Raw genomic sequence first — 13,378 nt, forward strand, 5'->3', positions numbered from 1 at the left:
TGAATTAGTTACCAGTGCCTATCACGTCCACCTCTCTCTCTCTCGTGTGTTGTTTACAGTTCAGGACATCTATGAAATTGATGACAATGAATGTGATATCACATCTCGGCTGTGCAGGATTTCAGGATTATAATTAACCATATAATACTGTCTCTCAAAATCCTTATTGAATTATTCGAGACCTGACTTGATAGATAAAAATGATTATGGACAAGGCACTGACCCAATTTTCTTTCTTGGTATGACCACCACCATCAATCTGTAGTTCATAGCGTAGCATGTTCAAAAGGAATGTTTTCAAGGACAAACAGAATAGCTTTTATGGCACACTATCATTTGGCACAAACAGTGAGAGGACTCTTAACAATTTAACAACACCGAATACATTCAGTTTTCGAAGGTGATAGTGACCACTCATGTTGGCGCCATCTTGGTTTTGGTCAATACCATTTTTATTTATTCATGTAATTTTAGCTCTTATTTGTCATAATTCCCCGATATAAAGGAACCAAAGAAAATAGACTGCTGTAGCTTTCTTTTAATTTGTTAATAGATGTCAATATTTGTGCAATAGTACAACAAATGAACAGATTTGAGGAAGGCTCCTTATTATGTACTGGATGTTGATTCTGCAGCATTTCACTTTTTCCTAATTCCACTAAGGCATATACGAACTTTATATTGGTAGTTTTCAAGGCTGGAAATAAGCATTTTTTGTGTGTGTTTGTTTGTTTGTTTTTCACGATATAGAAAGTTAGCCATCATGCCACAACCTGTGCCAACTTCAAAGTTAAAGTCTACTAAGGCTATTTGGATTGCCGTCAATGTGCTCAGTTTTTTTTGTTTTTTTTGTTTTGTTTGTTTTTATTAAATAAATTAAATTAAATTTTCCTTTTGGACACATTACAACTTACATCGATCACATCACATCATTTGCAACACTGACAGAAAGAATGGCTGACGGGTAGAAGCCGATGGCTTATTCGAGACCCGGCCCATCGATCCATTACTATAACGCATCAGTCATATACATTCGCTGACTTCGGATCAGCTTTCACACATGTTGTGGCTTCCACAAGAGTAGATCGGCTTGCATTCTGCCCATTGCTTTCAAGCAATTTTGTCTTGATTCTGGTCATCTCAGCCACCACTGTTGCCAGCAACTTGTAGTTTTTGATAGAGGACTCCTGAGCGCTACCAAGGCCAGCTCACCCAGCAGGGCAGGTTTTTATTATTGTTTCACCACCAACCAATCCGCGGAACGGTGGTGATCCGGACCGACCACAGATCAATGGTGATCCGTTGCACCACTACTGTTTGCAAAGTTGGAGTGGGGTGGTATCGGCAGAAACTGAACTCAAGGCATCGGTATCTGAGCATCCCTAGTTGGCTTGTAGCTGTTGTGTGATCCATCCATTTTCTTGACCGCTTATTCCTCACAAGGGTCGTGGGGGGTGCTGGCGCCTAGCTCAGCTGGCTCTGGGCAGTAAGCAGGGGACACCCTGAACTTGTCACAGCCAATCACAGGGCACACAGAGACGAACAACCATCCACGCACACAAGCACACCTAGGCACAATTCGGAGCACCCAATTAACCTGCCATGCATGTCTTTGGAATGTGGGAGGAGACCAGAGTACCCGGAGAAGACCCACCCAGGAAGGCCGGAGCCTGGACTCGAACCCGAGTCCTCAGTACTGGGAGGCGGACGTGCTAACCACTTACCACTGTGCCGCCCCCATACAAACTATGTTGAGCAAAAAAAAGAAAGTGACTGCAGAATATGTGCAATATGAAGTCACATGTATCACGGAATGTATGGTGTTCCACAGGGTTCAATTCTGGGGCCTCTGTTGTTTCCATTGTGTCTACTGCCCCTGTGTTCCAATTTAAGAAAACTGTGATGGTTGTTTTATAGAGGCCTAAAGATATTCAATTCAGTTGAGTGATGGCAGTTAGTGTCTGCATTATTTGTAATCCCAAATTGAGCAATTCTATTCCAGCACAACTAGCTCTCTAGCAAAACTAAAGGAACACTTTCTTAAACTGCACGGAAATGGGGAATACAAGAACACAACACTTTCTAAATTCAGGGTGAAGGGAGCAAGGTTTGATGAATGATTTTGTTTGTCAGTAAACCCTATAATGATGTCTTAATTTTTTGTTTGTTTTTTTGGGTGGAGGACATTTTATTTTTCAATAAAGAAGGTTTCGGTGAATGTGCATTGAATACTGGTGGAGTTCAGTACCTCAAAACAAGGTTAACAACCACTGCTTTATGTTAAAGTGTTGCTGAGAATTCTAAAGAAACATCAGCACTTTTGGCAATCCAAATTCTAATTGGTTTAACAACAATGAATTTATGAATTTAAGTTGTCTGTGACGGTGTAGAAACTGATTCCCACCAAGATATAGGTAGGGGTGGTGGGCATGTTCATATTGCAGAGCTGAAAAATGCATTACAAGAGCAGTTTTTTACTGATTTCTCCAAAATTAATGGATACAATTTAAAATGTGATCAAGTTTCTTTATTTTTATCGAAAAGTACATGGATCTTTTGAGGGAGAAATGGGCCTCCCTGACAAACTAGTCTCTTTCGTGTCTGTTGACACTAGGGATGTGCCAAAAAATCGATTCGTAAGAGAATCGAGATTCTCATTTATTAATCAAATCGAATCGATATTAATATGCGTAAATCGATTTTATTTAAATTAGAAATGAAGAAGAAGGGGAAAAGGCAGTTGTAGCCCACATGCTGTTTTTGTGGAAAAAGGCACTTAAAATTGAAAATTAATTAATGTTTAAACCAAAAAAACAAAACAAAAAAAAACACTTTAATGTCTCTATTTGTCATTTTGTCTTGCAAAGAAGACTGGAGTAGATCATGACAATGTTGTGCATATCTGTAAATTGAAGCAGAAATCATTTGTTAATCAAATAATTTTGAATCGGAAATCATTTGAACCGAGAATCGATTCTGAATCGAATCGTAGACCCAAAAATCGTAATCGAATCGAATCGTGAGACAGTCAAAGATTCCCAGCACTAGTTGACACGATCAATTAAAAAAAAATTGATGTGTCCACATTTATTCTTCCAGCAAGAGAATTCCAGCTTTTCTTAAAATACTACTACTACTACTACTAATAATAATAATAATAATAAAAATAATAAAAATAATAAAAATAATATTAATAATAATAATAATAATAATAATAATAATAATAAAGTATCATCCTCTGAAAAAGGCTATTTCTTGACCTGATTATTATATGCAGGTTGCTATGGTTGTCGTTTGGGTCTTTTGATGATCCCCATCTGTCGCAAAGGACCTTTTGTAGCATGCTATGATCTACTCATTCATCACTGTCACTGATGAGAAACCATTCCTCTTATACTCCTAAACCACCTCTCTCTATTTAACATGTTGTGTGGTAGTCTGTCCTGTTACATGCTCTCAGAGTTAAAATGCTCTTTAAGTGTTCCTGCAGTTTGTCGTAGCTCATTTTACAGAGAACTGCTATTTTGAAAATAGTTTAATTCATTTTGACATAATGAGAGGGCTCTTGTTGAAATGTACACTGACTCATGATACCATTTTGAAATCAATCACTGTCTGAAAAATTATCATCTGTTGACCTTCACAGAATAAAAAGCAATATGTATCTGTATCCACTCCTCTAGTACTTGTTTACAAAAAAATGTGACGGGAAGATACGGCATCCCCAACATGTTGCCACCATCAATCTTGACTGTCAGGGAATTAAAAAGAAGTTAGTTCGAGACTGACAGTTGATGGTGCCCCCTTTGTTTGGTAGTTGAGCAACTGCTGTTTGACTGCAACAGCCAGTGTGCAAGGAAGCCAAAGGGCCCAGCTTAAGGCTTTGACAGAAGCATTTGTATTTAAAAAAAAAAAAACACACACACAGCTAAATAGAAGGCCCTAATTTATCCTGATACCTCCTTGCCAGACCAAATGTAAATCATGTGTAATGTAATTCAAATGTAATTCATCAAATGGATATCGCTTTCAGTTGTCAAACAGGTGGACTCTCCAGGAGATCCTAGATATAAATCTCAACATTTAAATAGATGTCGCCGATGTGACTTGGTCCTGCAGAGCTGCCTATTATGGATTGAAAAAGGTAACTGATTTTAAAACAAGTACAATAAGGCGGTATCTCCTTCAAACTCGGGTCCGCTACCAGAGGCCTGGGAGCTTGAGGGTCGCGAGCTCTCTCCATTTACCATTATTATCAAATTATTTGTTTTCATTTTTTTGTTCTATGTCATATCTTTTGGCAAAAGTACAATTAGTAACTAGGGATGTAACAGTAAGGACAATATTGTGATATTGTGACATTAAAACAATATCGTCGTCGTCATGTTCACAATATTTAAAAGGAAAAAAAAAGTTCAAAAAGTTAGATTGATTTCCATTTGTGCAGTTCTAGCCCCCTCTAGTGGCTATTTTATTAGTGCAATTTATTTTTTTTATTAGGGATGTTTTGGCCTTCTATGTTTAAAATCTATGCTAATTGTCAGATGAAGGGGAACCTAATTTGCTTGTGAAGCGATCAATTTGTTCTTGCATTAGCAAGTAAGTGCCTCAATATTGTTATTAGAGATTGTAGGTGGTTTATATGAATTGCTGTTTTGTACAAAAGCACAATATTGTGCTTTTTTTTAGTATGAGCTCTTTTTTACAACATTGTGATCTTTTTTAAATATCGCCAACACCCTCACAATATCGTGATAATTATCATATTATGACCTTCATATCGTGATAATATCGTATCGTGATGTTTGGATATCGTTACATCCCTATTAGTAACCCGTTTGAGTTGATTTGCAACTCACTGGTTAAACGCCGAACACGGATTTTTGGGTGTGAGTTTGAGCGCTAATGTCAAGACATTCATACAATAACGATATGTTGCCCAGTCCTAACTCCAAGTGGTGCTAAGTTCTAACAAGGAATGTAACGTGGTGGTGGACTCCATATTGTGTTATAGCACAATCACTTTGTAAACTAGAAACTGCCATTTCTGGGGAAATGACGTGTGAAGGCTGGAAGGTCAAATAAAAAAACCTGTGGAATGATTAGGAATAATATTGAATGATGTTGAATAATACTGGAATATATTGAAGTTGGAATCAAGTGAATTGGATGAATAATGAGGAAGTACATGGAAATTGTAGAATGTGGGAAATAATCAGGTACAAAATCGGGAATTGTGGGTAAGGTGTGAATTTTGGAACTGAAAAGCTGGAAGAGTTCATGGTGTGCATTGCTGGAATATATTGTAGTTGGAATGAACTGAATCGGTTGAATAATGTGGAAGTAAATGAAAATGTAGAATGTGGGAAATAATGGGGTACGAAATCGGGCATTGTGGGTTAGGTGTGAATTTTGGAACCGAAAAGCTGGAAGAGCTCATGGTGTGACTTGCTGGAATATATTGAAGTTGGAATTAAGTATATTGGATGAATAATGTGGAAGTAAATGGAAAACGTAGAATGTGGGAAATAATCGGGTACGAAATTGGGAATTGTGGGTAACACGTGAATTTTGGAACTGAAAAGCTGGAAGAGATCATGGCGTGAATTGGTGGAATATATTGAACTTGGAATGAAGTGAATTGGATGAAAAATGTAGAATCTCCCATTAACAATAATGGGGAAAAATTGGGTATGAAATCGGGAATTGTGGGTAAACCGTGAATTTTTTAACTGAGAAAAATGGAAGCGGTCGTTGTGTGAATTTTTGGAATATGTCGAATTTTGAACGGCGAGAATCGGTTGAAAAATGTGGAAGTAGTAGCGCGTCAAAAAAGTGTGAGGAATAAAATGGAATAATAAGAATATCGAGAATGGTGTAGAATAACATATGCCTCCAGCCTTCACACAAATAGGCTTTTTGTTAAAAGAAGCCTTCCATTGGATCAAATAGTGTATTTTTTATTTCAACTTTGTCAGTTACACCATGAATTGCTTCAGTGAATATTAACTCCAGTTACACATGAGTGAAGACTAGCACAGTGCCACATAAAAGACTGCCTGGTGTGTTTAGTACTGTGAGTGCACTGGCTGACAGGGCACTGTCAAAATGGAAGATGGATTGCAGCAATTGACCCCTGATGGCCAGAAAAGTCCCCTGCCCAGGCCTCCTCCTACTGCAAGACAAAAGAAGCTTTTCTCCTTTTGTAGCAGCCTTCATCTCTAGTTGCACTAACAGATGAAGACATCTCTGTCAATCCCTGATCCAATTCCTCTGAATATTCTAAGATTTTGCCACTTTTAACTGAACTGAACTGTTGCACAGATGCCTTTTTTGTCAGTGTCTCCCTGCTCACTGAGAAGGATGTGATCACTGATTAGACAGGAAAAATCTTTACCAGAAGATCGGGTTTTTGGTGTTCCTTTGTTGTGTCTTTGTTGCATGAGGGAGAAACTCATCTGATACGAGGGCCTGGGGTCAAGCCACCATAAGAGACAGAAGAGGGAGGGAGGGAGGGACTGAGAGGGAGAGAGGGACAGAGAGACAGAGACTGAGAAAAGAGCGAGAGAGAGAGAGAGAGAGAGAGAGAGAGAGAGAGAGAGAGAGAGAGAGAGAGAGAGAGAGAGAGAGAGAGAGAGAGAGAGAGAAATGCTGTCAGCAGGGCTGCTCCTCTGGGTGACTTCAGATCTGTGGCTTGCCTGTAGGAAAATCAATAACTCATGTAACATCACAGTAAAGAGTTTGAAAAAAATATGAATTTACAAAATGTCCAGCATTCTTAAATATTTCTGACTCAATCAAAATATTTTGAGGGTATTGTGGTTCTTTATAAGCAGTACTTGATAAGGTTCAAGTTGCACATAACTATTAAAGTTATTTATATTTTTAGGGTGGTTGTTCGATTCTGTGTGCCCTGCGATTGGCTGGCAACCGGTCCAGGGTGTCCCCCCGCCTACTGCCCAGAGCCAGCTGAGTTGGCGCCAGCACACCCCGCGACCCTTGTGAGGAATAAGCGGTCAAGAAAATGGATGGATGGATATTTTTAGGGAAATTAATAATTCAGTTATTGTACTGTGATCCTTATATATATATATATATATATGCAAAAATAACAAACATTTGTTTTGTGGTAGTACTTTTGTTGTGTGCTGAGAGGTAGGATCCTAAATGCAGACCCAAATAAGACTATGTATTTATTCACATTGAGCGGCAGAACATAAGAGAGTGGTACACAGGAACAGTTGAGCAATAATCCGGCGAACACACACATTTCTCAGACCCTTAAATAGACAGTCATTGGTTGTGGCTAGACATGTGAGTACTAATACTGACATGGAATTCTCTGATTGGCTGTTTGTTGACTCCATAATTACAGACATCAACAAACATCATATCGCATAAAAGATCATTGACATCATATAGTCCGGACATCATACAGCCTAAAACTAGTTGAAACTGGAATGCTGTTACATCAATACCAAAACAGACACGTAACTGGTCTTGAACTCTGGTGCACGGTCATGAACTCAACTAAAACTTAACCCAGACGTGACCCCAGATGTGAGACAAGACCCAAACATTACTCCTGCATGACTCGAGTCATGACAACTTTAGTTTTCAAAGGGATTTTCTTTATTCTTTTACTGTAAATACTAAATACCTGCATGTATTTGCCATTTTTTTGTCCTTGGTAAAAAAGTTGAAAAAAGTTGAAACATTTCTACTCAAGTTTGGAATTTGAGCTACAAACGAATCTACTCCATGCCACATCGGAGAAGAGGACCATACTAATACATACAGATGCATACTGTGTGCCCACGTCAACCTCTGAAAGTACATTTTAAAATATGATCGCAGCAGGGCGGCACGGTGAGTAAGTGGTTAGCACGTCCGCCTCCCACTACTGAGGACTTGGGTTCGAGTCCAGGCTCTGGCCTTCCTGGGTGTAGTTTGCATGTTCTCCTCGTACTTGCGTGGGTCTTCTCCGGGTATTCCGGTCTCCTCCCACATTCCAAAGACATGCATGGCAGGTTAATTGGATGCTCTGAATTGTCCCTAGGTGTGCTTGTGAGTGTGAGTGGTTGTTCGCCTCTGTGTGCCCTGCGATTGGCTGGCAACCAGTTCAGGGTGTACTGCCCAAAGCCAGCTGAGATAGGCTCCAGCACCCCCCACGACCCTTGTGAGGAATAAGAGGTCAAGAAAATGGATGTATGGATGGATGATTGCAGCAGTAATATGTATTTTAAGAACATTAAATGAATGAATGAATGAATGACGTCGTCAGTGTCCTCACCACAGCGTAACCCCGGGTTTACACCGGTTGTGTGTGCGGTGCGGCTGCGGTGCGGTGCGTCTTGACTGCGTGCTCCGGACGCGTGAATTTTTTGGCCAATCCACACCGGCTCCGCACAGCTGCGGTCCGGCAGCTCCGTCGCCGACCACTTCCCGCCGTGTCTCGCGTGACCTCGCGCGATCATGTGGCATTAAAAACAACGACAAACACACAGAAAGTCTGTGCTCAACAGAGAAGCAGAGAGGTGGACTTTTGTTATTTTATGGCTTTCTACCTCCAATATAAACCTCTCCTCGTCCATTTTCGCTGGTGTCTAAACCGTGAATGAGCACCTCGCACGTTAACCCCAGGCCCGTCTACGCCCACATTACGTTTTGCTAGCATGCTTGCGAAATAGGAGCTGGCGAGTGTTTTATCTTGAAAGGTAACCGGAAATTTATTTGGAAACTGCGTCGGTCTTCCTGTCCCGCTCGATGTGTTTTGTGCTAGCATGCCATTTGCCGGAGGCCTACTGCTGCGGTGTCCGGCAAAAATAGAAAATAGGTCTATCCTTGCGGAAGGGCTGCGGCACGCCGCAGCTGAGACTCTGAGACTCAGTCGACACGCAACGCGCATGCAAGCGGTGTAAACTGCACCATTCGAATGAATGTAATCTAATTGCTTGCGTCGCCGGAACGCACCGCAACCGCACCGCAACCGTATCCGGTGTAAATCCCGGGTAATGCCGCTAAATGAGGAAAACGCTTTCGCACCTCCTCCGTCTTTAACCCCGCTTTGTGATAATTTCATTTTTCTCGCAACTGTTACTAAACTGCCATGTTCTTGGCGCAAATCCATTGCTATGTGTTTTAAATCAGGCTCAAATTTGCTCCCAACTGTAAACTTTGTGGGCGTATTTGCACTGGTATATCATTAAAATGTGCAGATGTGGAGCAATTTTTGGCGTAGCGCGTTCTTAGTGGCCCTGACTGGATTTGGCCTTGACTTTTGAGGGTCAGAGATGAAATCTTATGAAAACTTTGCACACTCATCAAGCCTGTAAAATTATCAATATTGTAATAGTTTATTGTGAAAGTTTTCAAAAATGGCTCAGTCATACCCCGATTTTGGAAAAAAATCCAATGCGCTACTACCCCGTCGCGCAAGTACTCCAAAGTGGCTCGGGCTCCGAGAGCCCTTCATAGCTGCTCGCAGCTCTAGTTATATTTCTAGTTTATATATATATTTTACAGTGGAATCATGCTTATATTTTTATACATTTTCATGTTCTAACTTGGTTCCCTGTGAATTTGAATGGACTGTACTATTAGAACAGAACATGGAATCCTGGTCCTCGAGGGCCAGAGTCCTGCAGGTTTTAGATGTTTCCGTATTCCAACACACCTGATTCCTACAATCAGTTCATCAGCAAGATCTGCAAAAACCTGATAACGATTCTGATGTTTAGAATCAGGTGCGTTGGAGGACGGAAACATTTAAAACATGCAGGACTGCAGCCGTTGAGGTCCATGATTGGAATTTGATTAGGATGGGAAGGAATTACAAACATGTTTGAAATTACATGAAATATAATTTTGCTGAAAAGACTCTCTGGTTTGTATAATTAAGCACAAGTTGGAGTTCAGATGCAGGTGTCCTGACTTTTCTTGTTTTGTCTCTTTTGACCTTATCAACAGCATGTGGTCGTGGTTTCTACAAAATGTCCTCCCAGGACCTCCAATGCTCTCGCTGCCCAATGCACAGCTTTATTGACCGTGAGGGTTCCCGGCGCTGTGAGTGTGATGACGGTTACTATCGAGCGTTCTCTGACCCTCCTTCTGTGGCCTGCACAAGTAAGTCTGCCCTGGTATTGTTCAGCATACATTACATAAAGGATGAATACAGATAAATACAGAGTTAGGCTCCCAAAATAACAGCTACACCTTGAACTCTTCTTCAAAGTCTTTCTACAGAGAGTGTGAGGGTGGGAATTTTGGCCAATTAATTGTTCACTGATGAGAGTGGCTATCTTGAGATGATTACAGAAGATATTAGAGAGACATTCGTATCACGATATCTGACTCGAAGCTCTCGATTTACCGGTATGTTTACGTTCCGACCCTTACCTAGATCACGAGCTGTGGGTTGTCACGGATGAACAGGTCCTAGATACAAGCAGCCGAAATGAGTTTCCTCGGCAGGCCGGGTGTCCGGGATCTCCGTTTACCATTTTTCTTGTTGTAAATTTACTTTGAAAATGTCCAAAATTTTGAAATTGTTCAAAATTTAAGTGCAAGTCTAGCAAGTGTAGGGCTCTACACTAACTTTTCCACTACTAGCATGAACATTTTTAGTTGCTCGCACAGCACAGGATTTGGTCGCACCATTTTTTGTGGAGGTGTAGCATGACCTTAGGCATACACAACTCGATATATTTGCAAAATATTTGATTGGAACACGAAGTTTGCCTGCAACAGCAGTGGCTATCAAAACATACGATTCATTTAAATATTTAAAACTTATAGTGACATTTGTTGCTTGTAGACATTAATCTTAAGACACCACACATTTTTACAGTATCTTCATTCTTCAAATATGCTAAAAAGCAACAAAAATGTCTTCTATATTTTCATATATTGAATCAATTATTTAAATAGACCGCAACAAAGGGCTGGGCGATATGACTGAAAAAAATGTGTCAATTTAAATATTTATTAGTCGTTATTGACAGTTATAATTGTTTTTTTTTTTTTTTTTTCTATTCAAAATAAGGATCAGGAAAACAAAAGGCTGATAATTTGAAATATAAATATTTAACCTTTAAAAAGACACAAACACAATATGTGCACAGTGTGAAGTATTTCAGAAATATAAAAATTTGAGACATGAAATAAACCTACCGTCCAGCCAAAAGAAATATGAAGCCACCTTATGGAACAATAAATCTATCAAACACATTTTAACCACTTAATATATCCAAAAAATATTGCCAAGAGTGACCTTCCCTTTTTATCAATAATTTTTGTTTTTCTTTTGCCATCACATTCATTTTTGGTTAATGTATGACGTCTTTTTTTTTTTTTTTTTTTTTAAATCTGAGACACGATGATGACCACGGAATCACTGCTCTTCATGTTTTGTTTTGTTTTTGTTTTGCTGAGGTTCATTTTGAGTTTGATGATGTAATCGACCTTTCGCATAAGCTCCGCCCCCCTTAGTTACTGTTGCTAGTCCGTCAAGCTTGGTGACTCCGACAGCACAAGCCGTGACGGGAAGACTTACACCGGCGTGTATTAGTGATTTCTTTTGGAGCAATACCAGTGCAATATCCTCCAGATCGAGGCAAAAAGGTTTACAATATGCAGTGGAGGGTTATAGTCATAATATTAAATTAGCCAGCGAAGGGGAAACATACAGGACGCACGCTAAATCTGACCTATACTTCAGATGCAACCAGCACAGCATTATGGACCAGTCGTGCTCTTGTACTGCCGGGTAAGTTTTCTTACTTATATTAGTCTAGTATTGTTAAAATATGAGGATTACTGTTAGGTCAGCAAGTTAGCTAAACCTCGGTGTTTATAGCTAGCTAAACATTAGTGTTTTTTTTTTGTCTTTGAAAGCATCAGATCAGTCATTGTTATTCTTTGTCCATCATAAAAAAAATATTTATGTCACCCTAGCCATGGATTTAGTTAAGGTTAACAGCCTTCGAGCTGCTCCCTTGTCTGGTTCAACACTTGTACAGCAAGCACAATGTTGGGATACTCCGGAGACGGGTGTCCGTTCACAAAATGCTGCATGAAAAATGAAAAAAGATAAGCTCGGGGCACTTATTAGGACGCTAAGTTTTCCAAAACTGACGAAGCTTTGTGTTAACGTTAGCTCGCAACATTTAGACAAATGCAAAAGCTAACAGAAGACATTAAACTAACATTAACCACTGACTGAACAAGCTTAACTTAGATGGCAATGACATTCTAGTAATATATATTATTCATTAATAGTAACTACAATAACTGATATCGTTTTGTTATTGCCCCAAAACCAAACTACACTACAGCTAGCTAGTTAGCCCGATAGAGTTAACATAGTCTTACCTTAGCACAGTCCGATTTACATACTCCGTTGGCACACCGCTTCATCATTTTGGAGGTCCGGAGCTTGTTAATGGTTGTCACTCTTCTTCCGTAAAGTTTTATGGTGGTTAGCAGTCTCGTAAGCCATCAAATAAAATCGATCAGACTATGGACATCATCGAGAGCTGAGTAAAGCGTGACGGACTATGCTTACATAGCAACGGTTGCTAAATGTGTGATTGCTCAATGCTCGTTTGGGGAGCGGAGTTTGCGAAAGGTCAATTGCGTTCTCCTTCTTCATTCACTTTCATTCATTCACATTCACTCTACTTCTCCTTCTCATGCTAGTTGTGTACATTGACAGGGAGCCACAAACTGAGAAATGAGATGCTTGCAGTATGCTTTTAGCTTAGCTGGTGTGTTGGCTGTGGGACATACCTGTGTAGTTTGAATCCATGCATTGGATCATCACGAGAGTTATTCTTTTGGGTCGCGCGCAGTACCAACACCGGGACATACAAGTGCACCGAGAGGACTCGATAACCAAGGGAAATACCAAGCTGTATGACACGGGCTTCTGCTACTGTCTTCAGCTGCATGTTGTAGTGACTCAACGAATCGAGTCTTTTGAACGGCTCTTCAACGTGAACGATGGGAACCGAGTCTTTATCGAGAGCCGTTCATCCCCCTACAACACCCCCCGCCCCCGCCAACCGCGCGCTCTGACCATTCGCTTTCGGAGGGAGCATCAACTTCACATATTAGCGTCAATCAAACAATTAACTTAATTGGGTCGTTAAACTCTGAAACAAACAACAAAAAGAGAGGGAGGACACCGCTCACTGCGCATGCCTGCTTTAGCGTCATGGCAGACGTTAGAACGTCACAGAGAGACGGAATGAAGAGGAGAGGAGGTGTACAACATCAGTGCGGGAGAAAAATGGGCAGGTGGTGGTGGTGGGGTCGCTGCCGAAGGACTCACGACCTCGTAGAAGTGAGGGGCTAAAGGTAGATTTGATAGATGTGA

The 13,378-nt window shown here is 40.4% G+C and overlaps 1 protein-coding gene across 11 annotated transcripts in view; it reads left to right on the forward strand.

Moving 5' to 3' along the window:
* epha7 (eph receptor A7) overlaps nt 1-13,378 on the forward strand; it is a 142,783-nt gene that overhangs the window by 17,861 nt on the left and 111,544 nt on the right. For all 11 annotated transcript variants that reach the window (XR_013281120.1, XR_013281119.1, XR_013281121.1 and 8 more), the window contains exon 4: nt 9,970-10,125. Coding sequence is in view for 8 of the 11 variants with exons in the window: in XM_077510065.1 (XP_077366191.1) it covers nt 9,970-10,125 (156 nt within the window). In the remaining 3 variants the exon portion in view is untranslated. The remainder of the gene's footprint in view (nt 1-9,969; nt 10,126-13,378) is intronic.

The sequence above is a fragment of the Festucalex cinctus genome, chromosome 21 (assembly GCF_051991245.1).
Source record: "Festucalex cinctus isolate MCC-2025b chromosome 21, RoL_Fcin_1.0, whole genome shotgun sequence".
Lineage (NCBI taxonomy): Eukaryota > Metazoa > Chordata > Actinopteri > Syngnathiformes > Syngnathidae > Festucalex > Festucalex cinctus.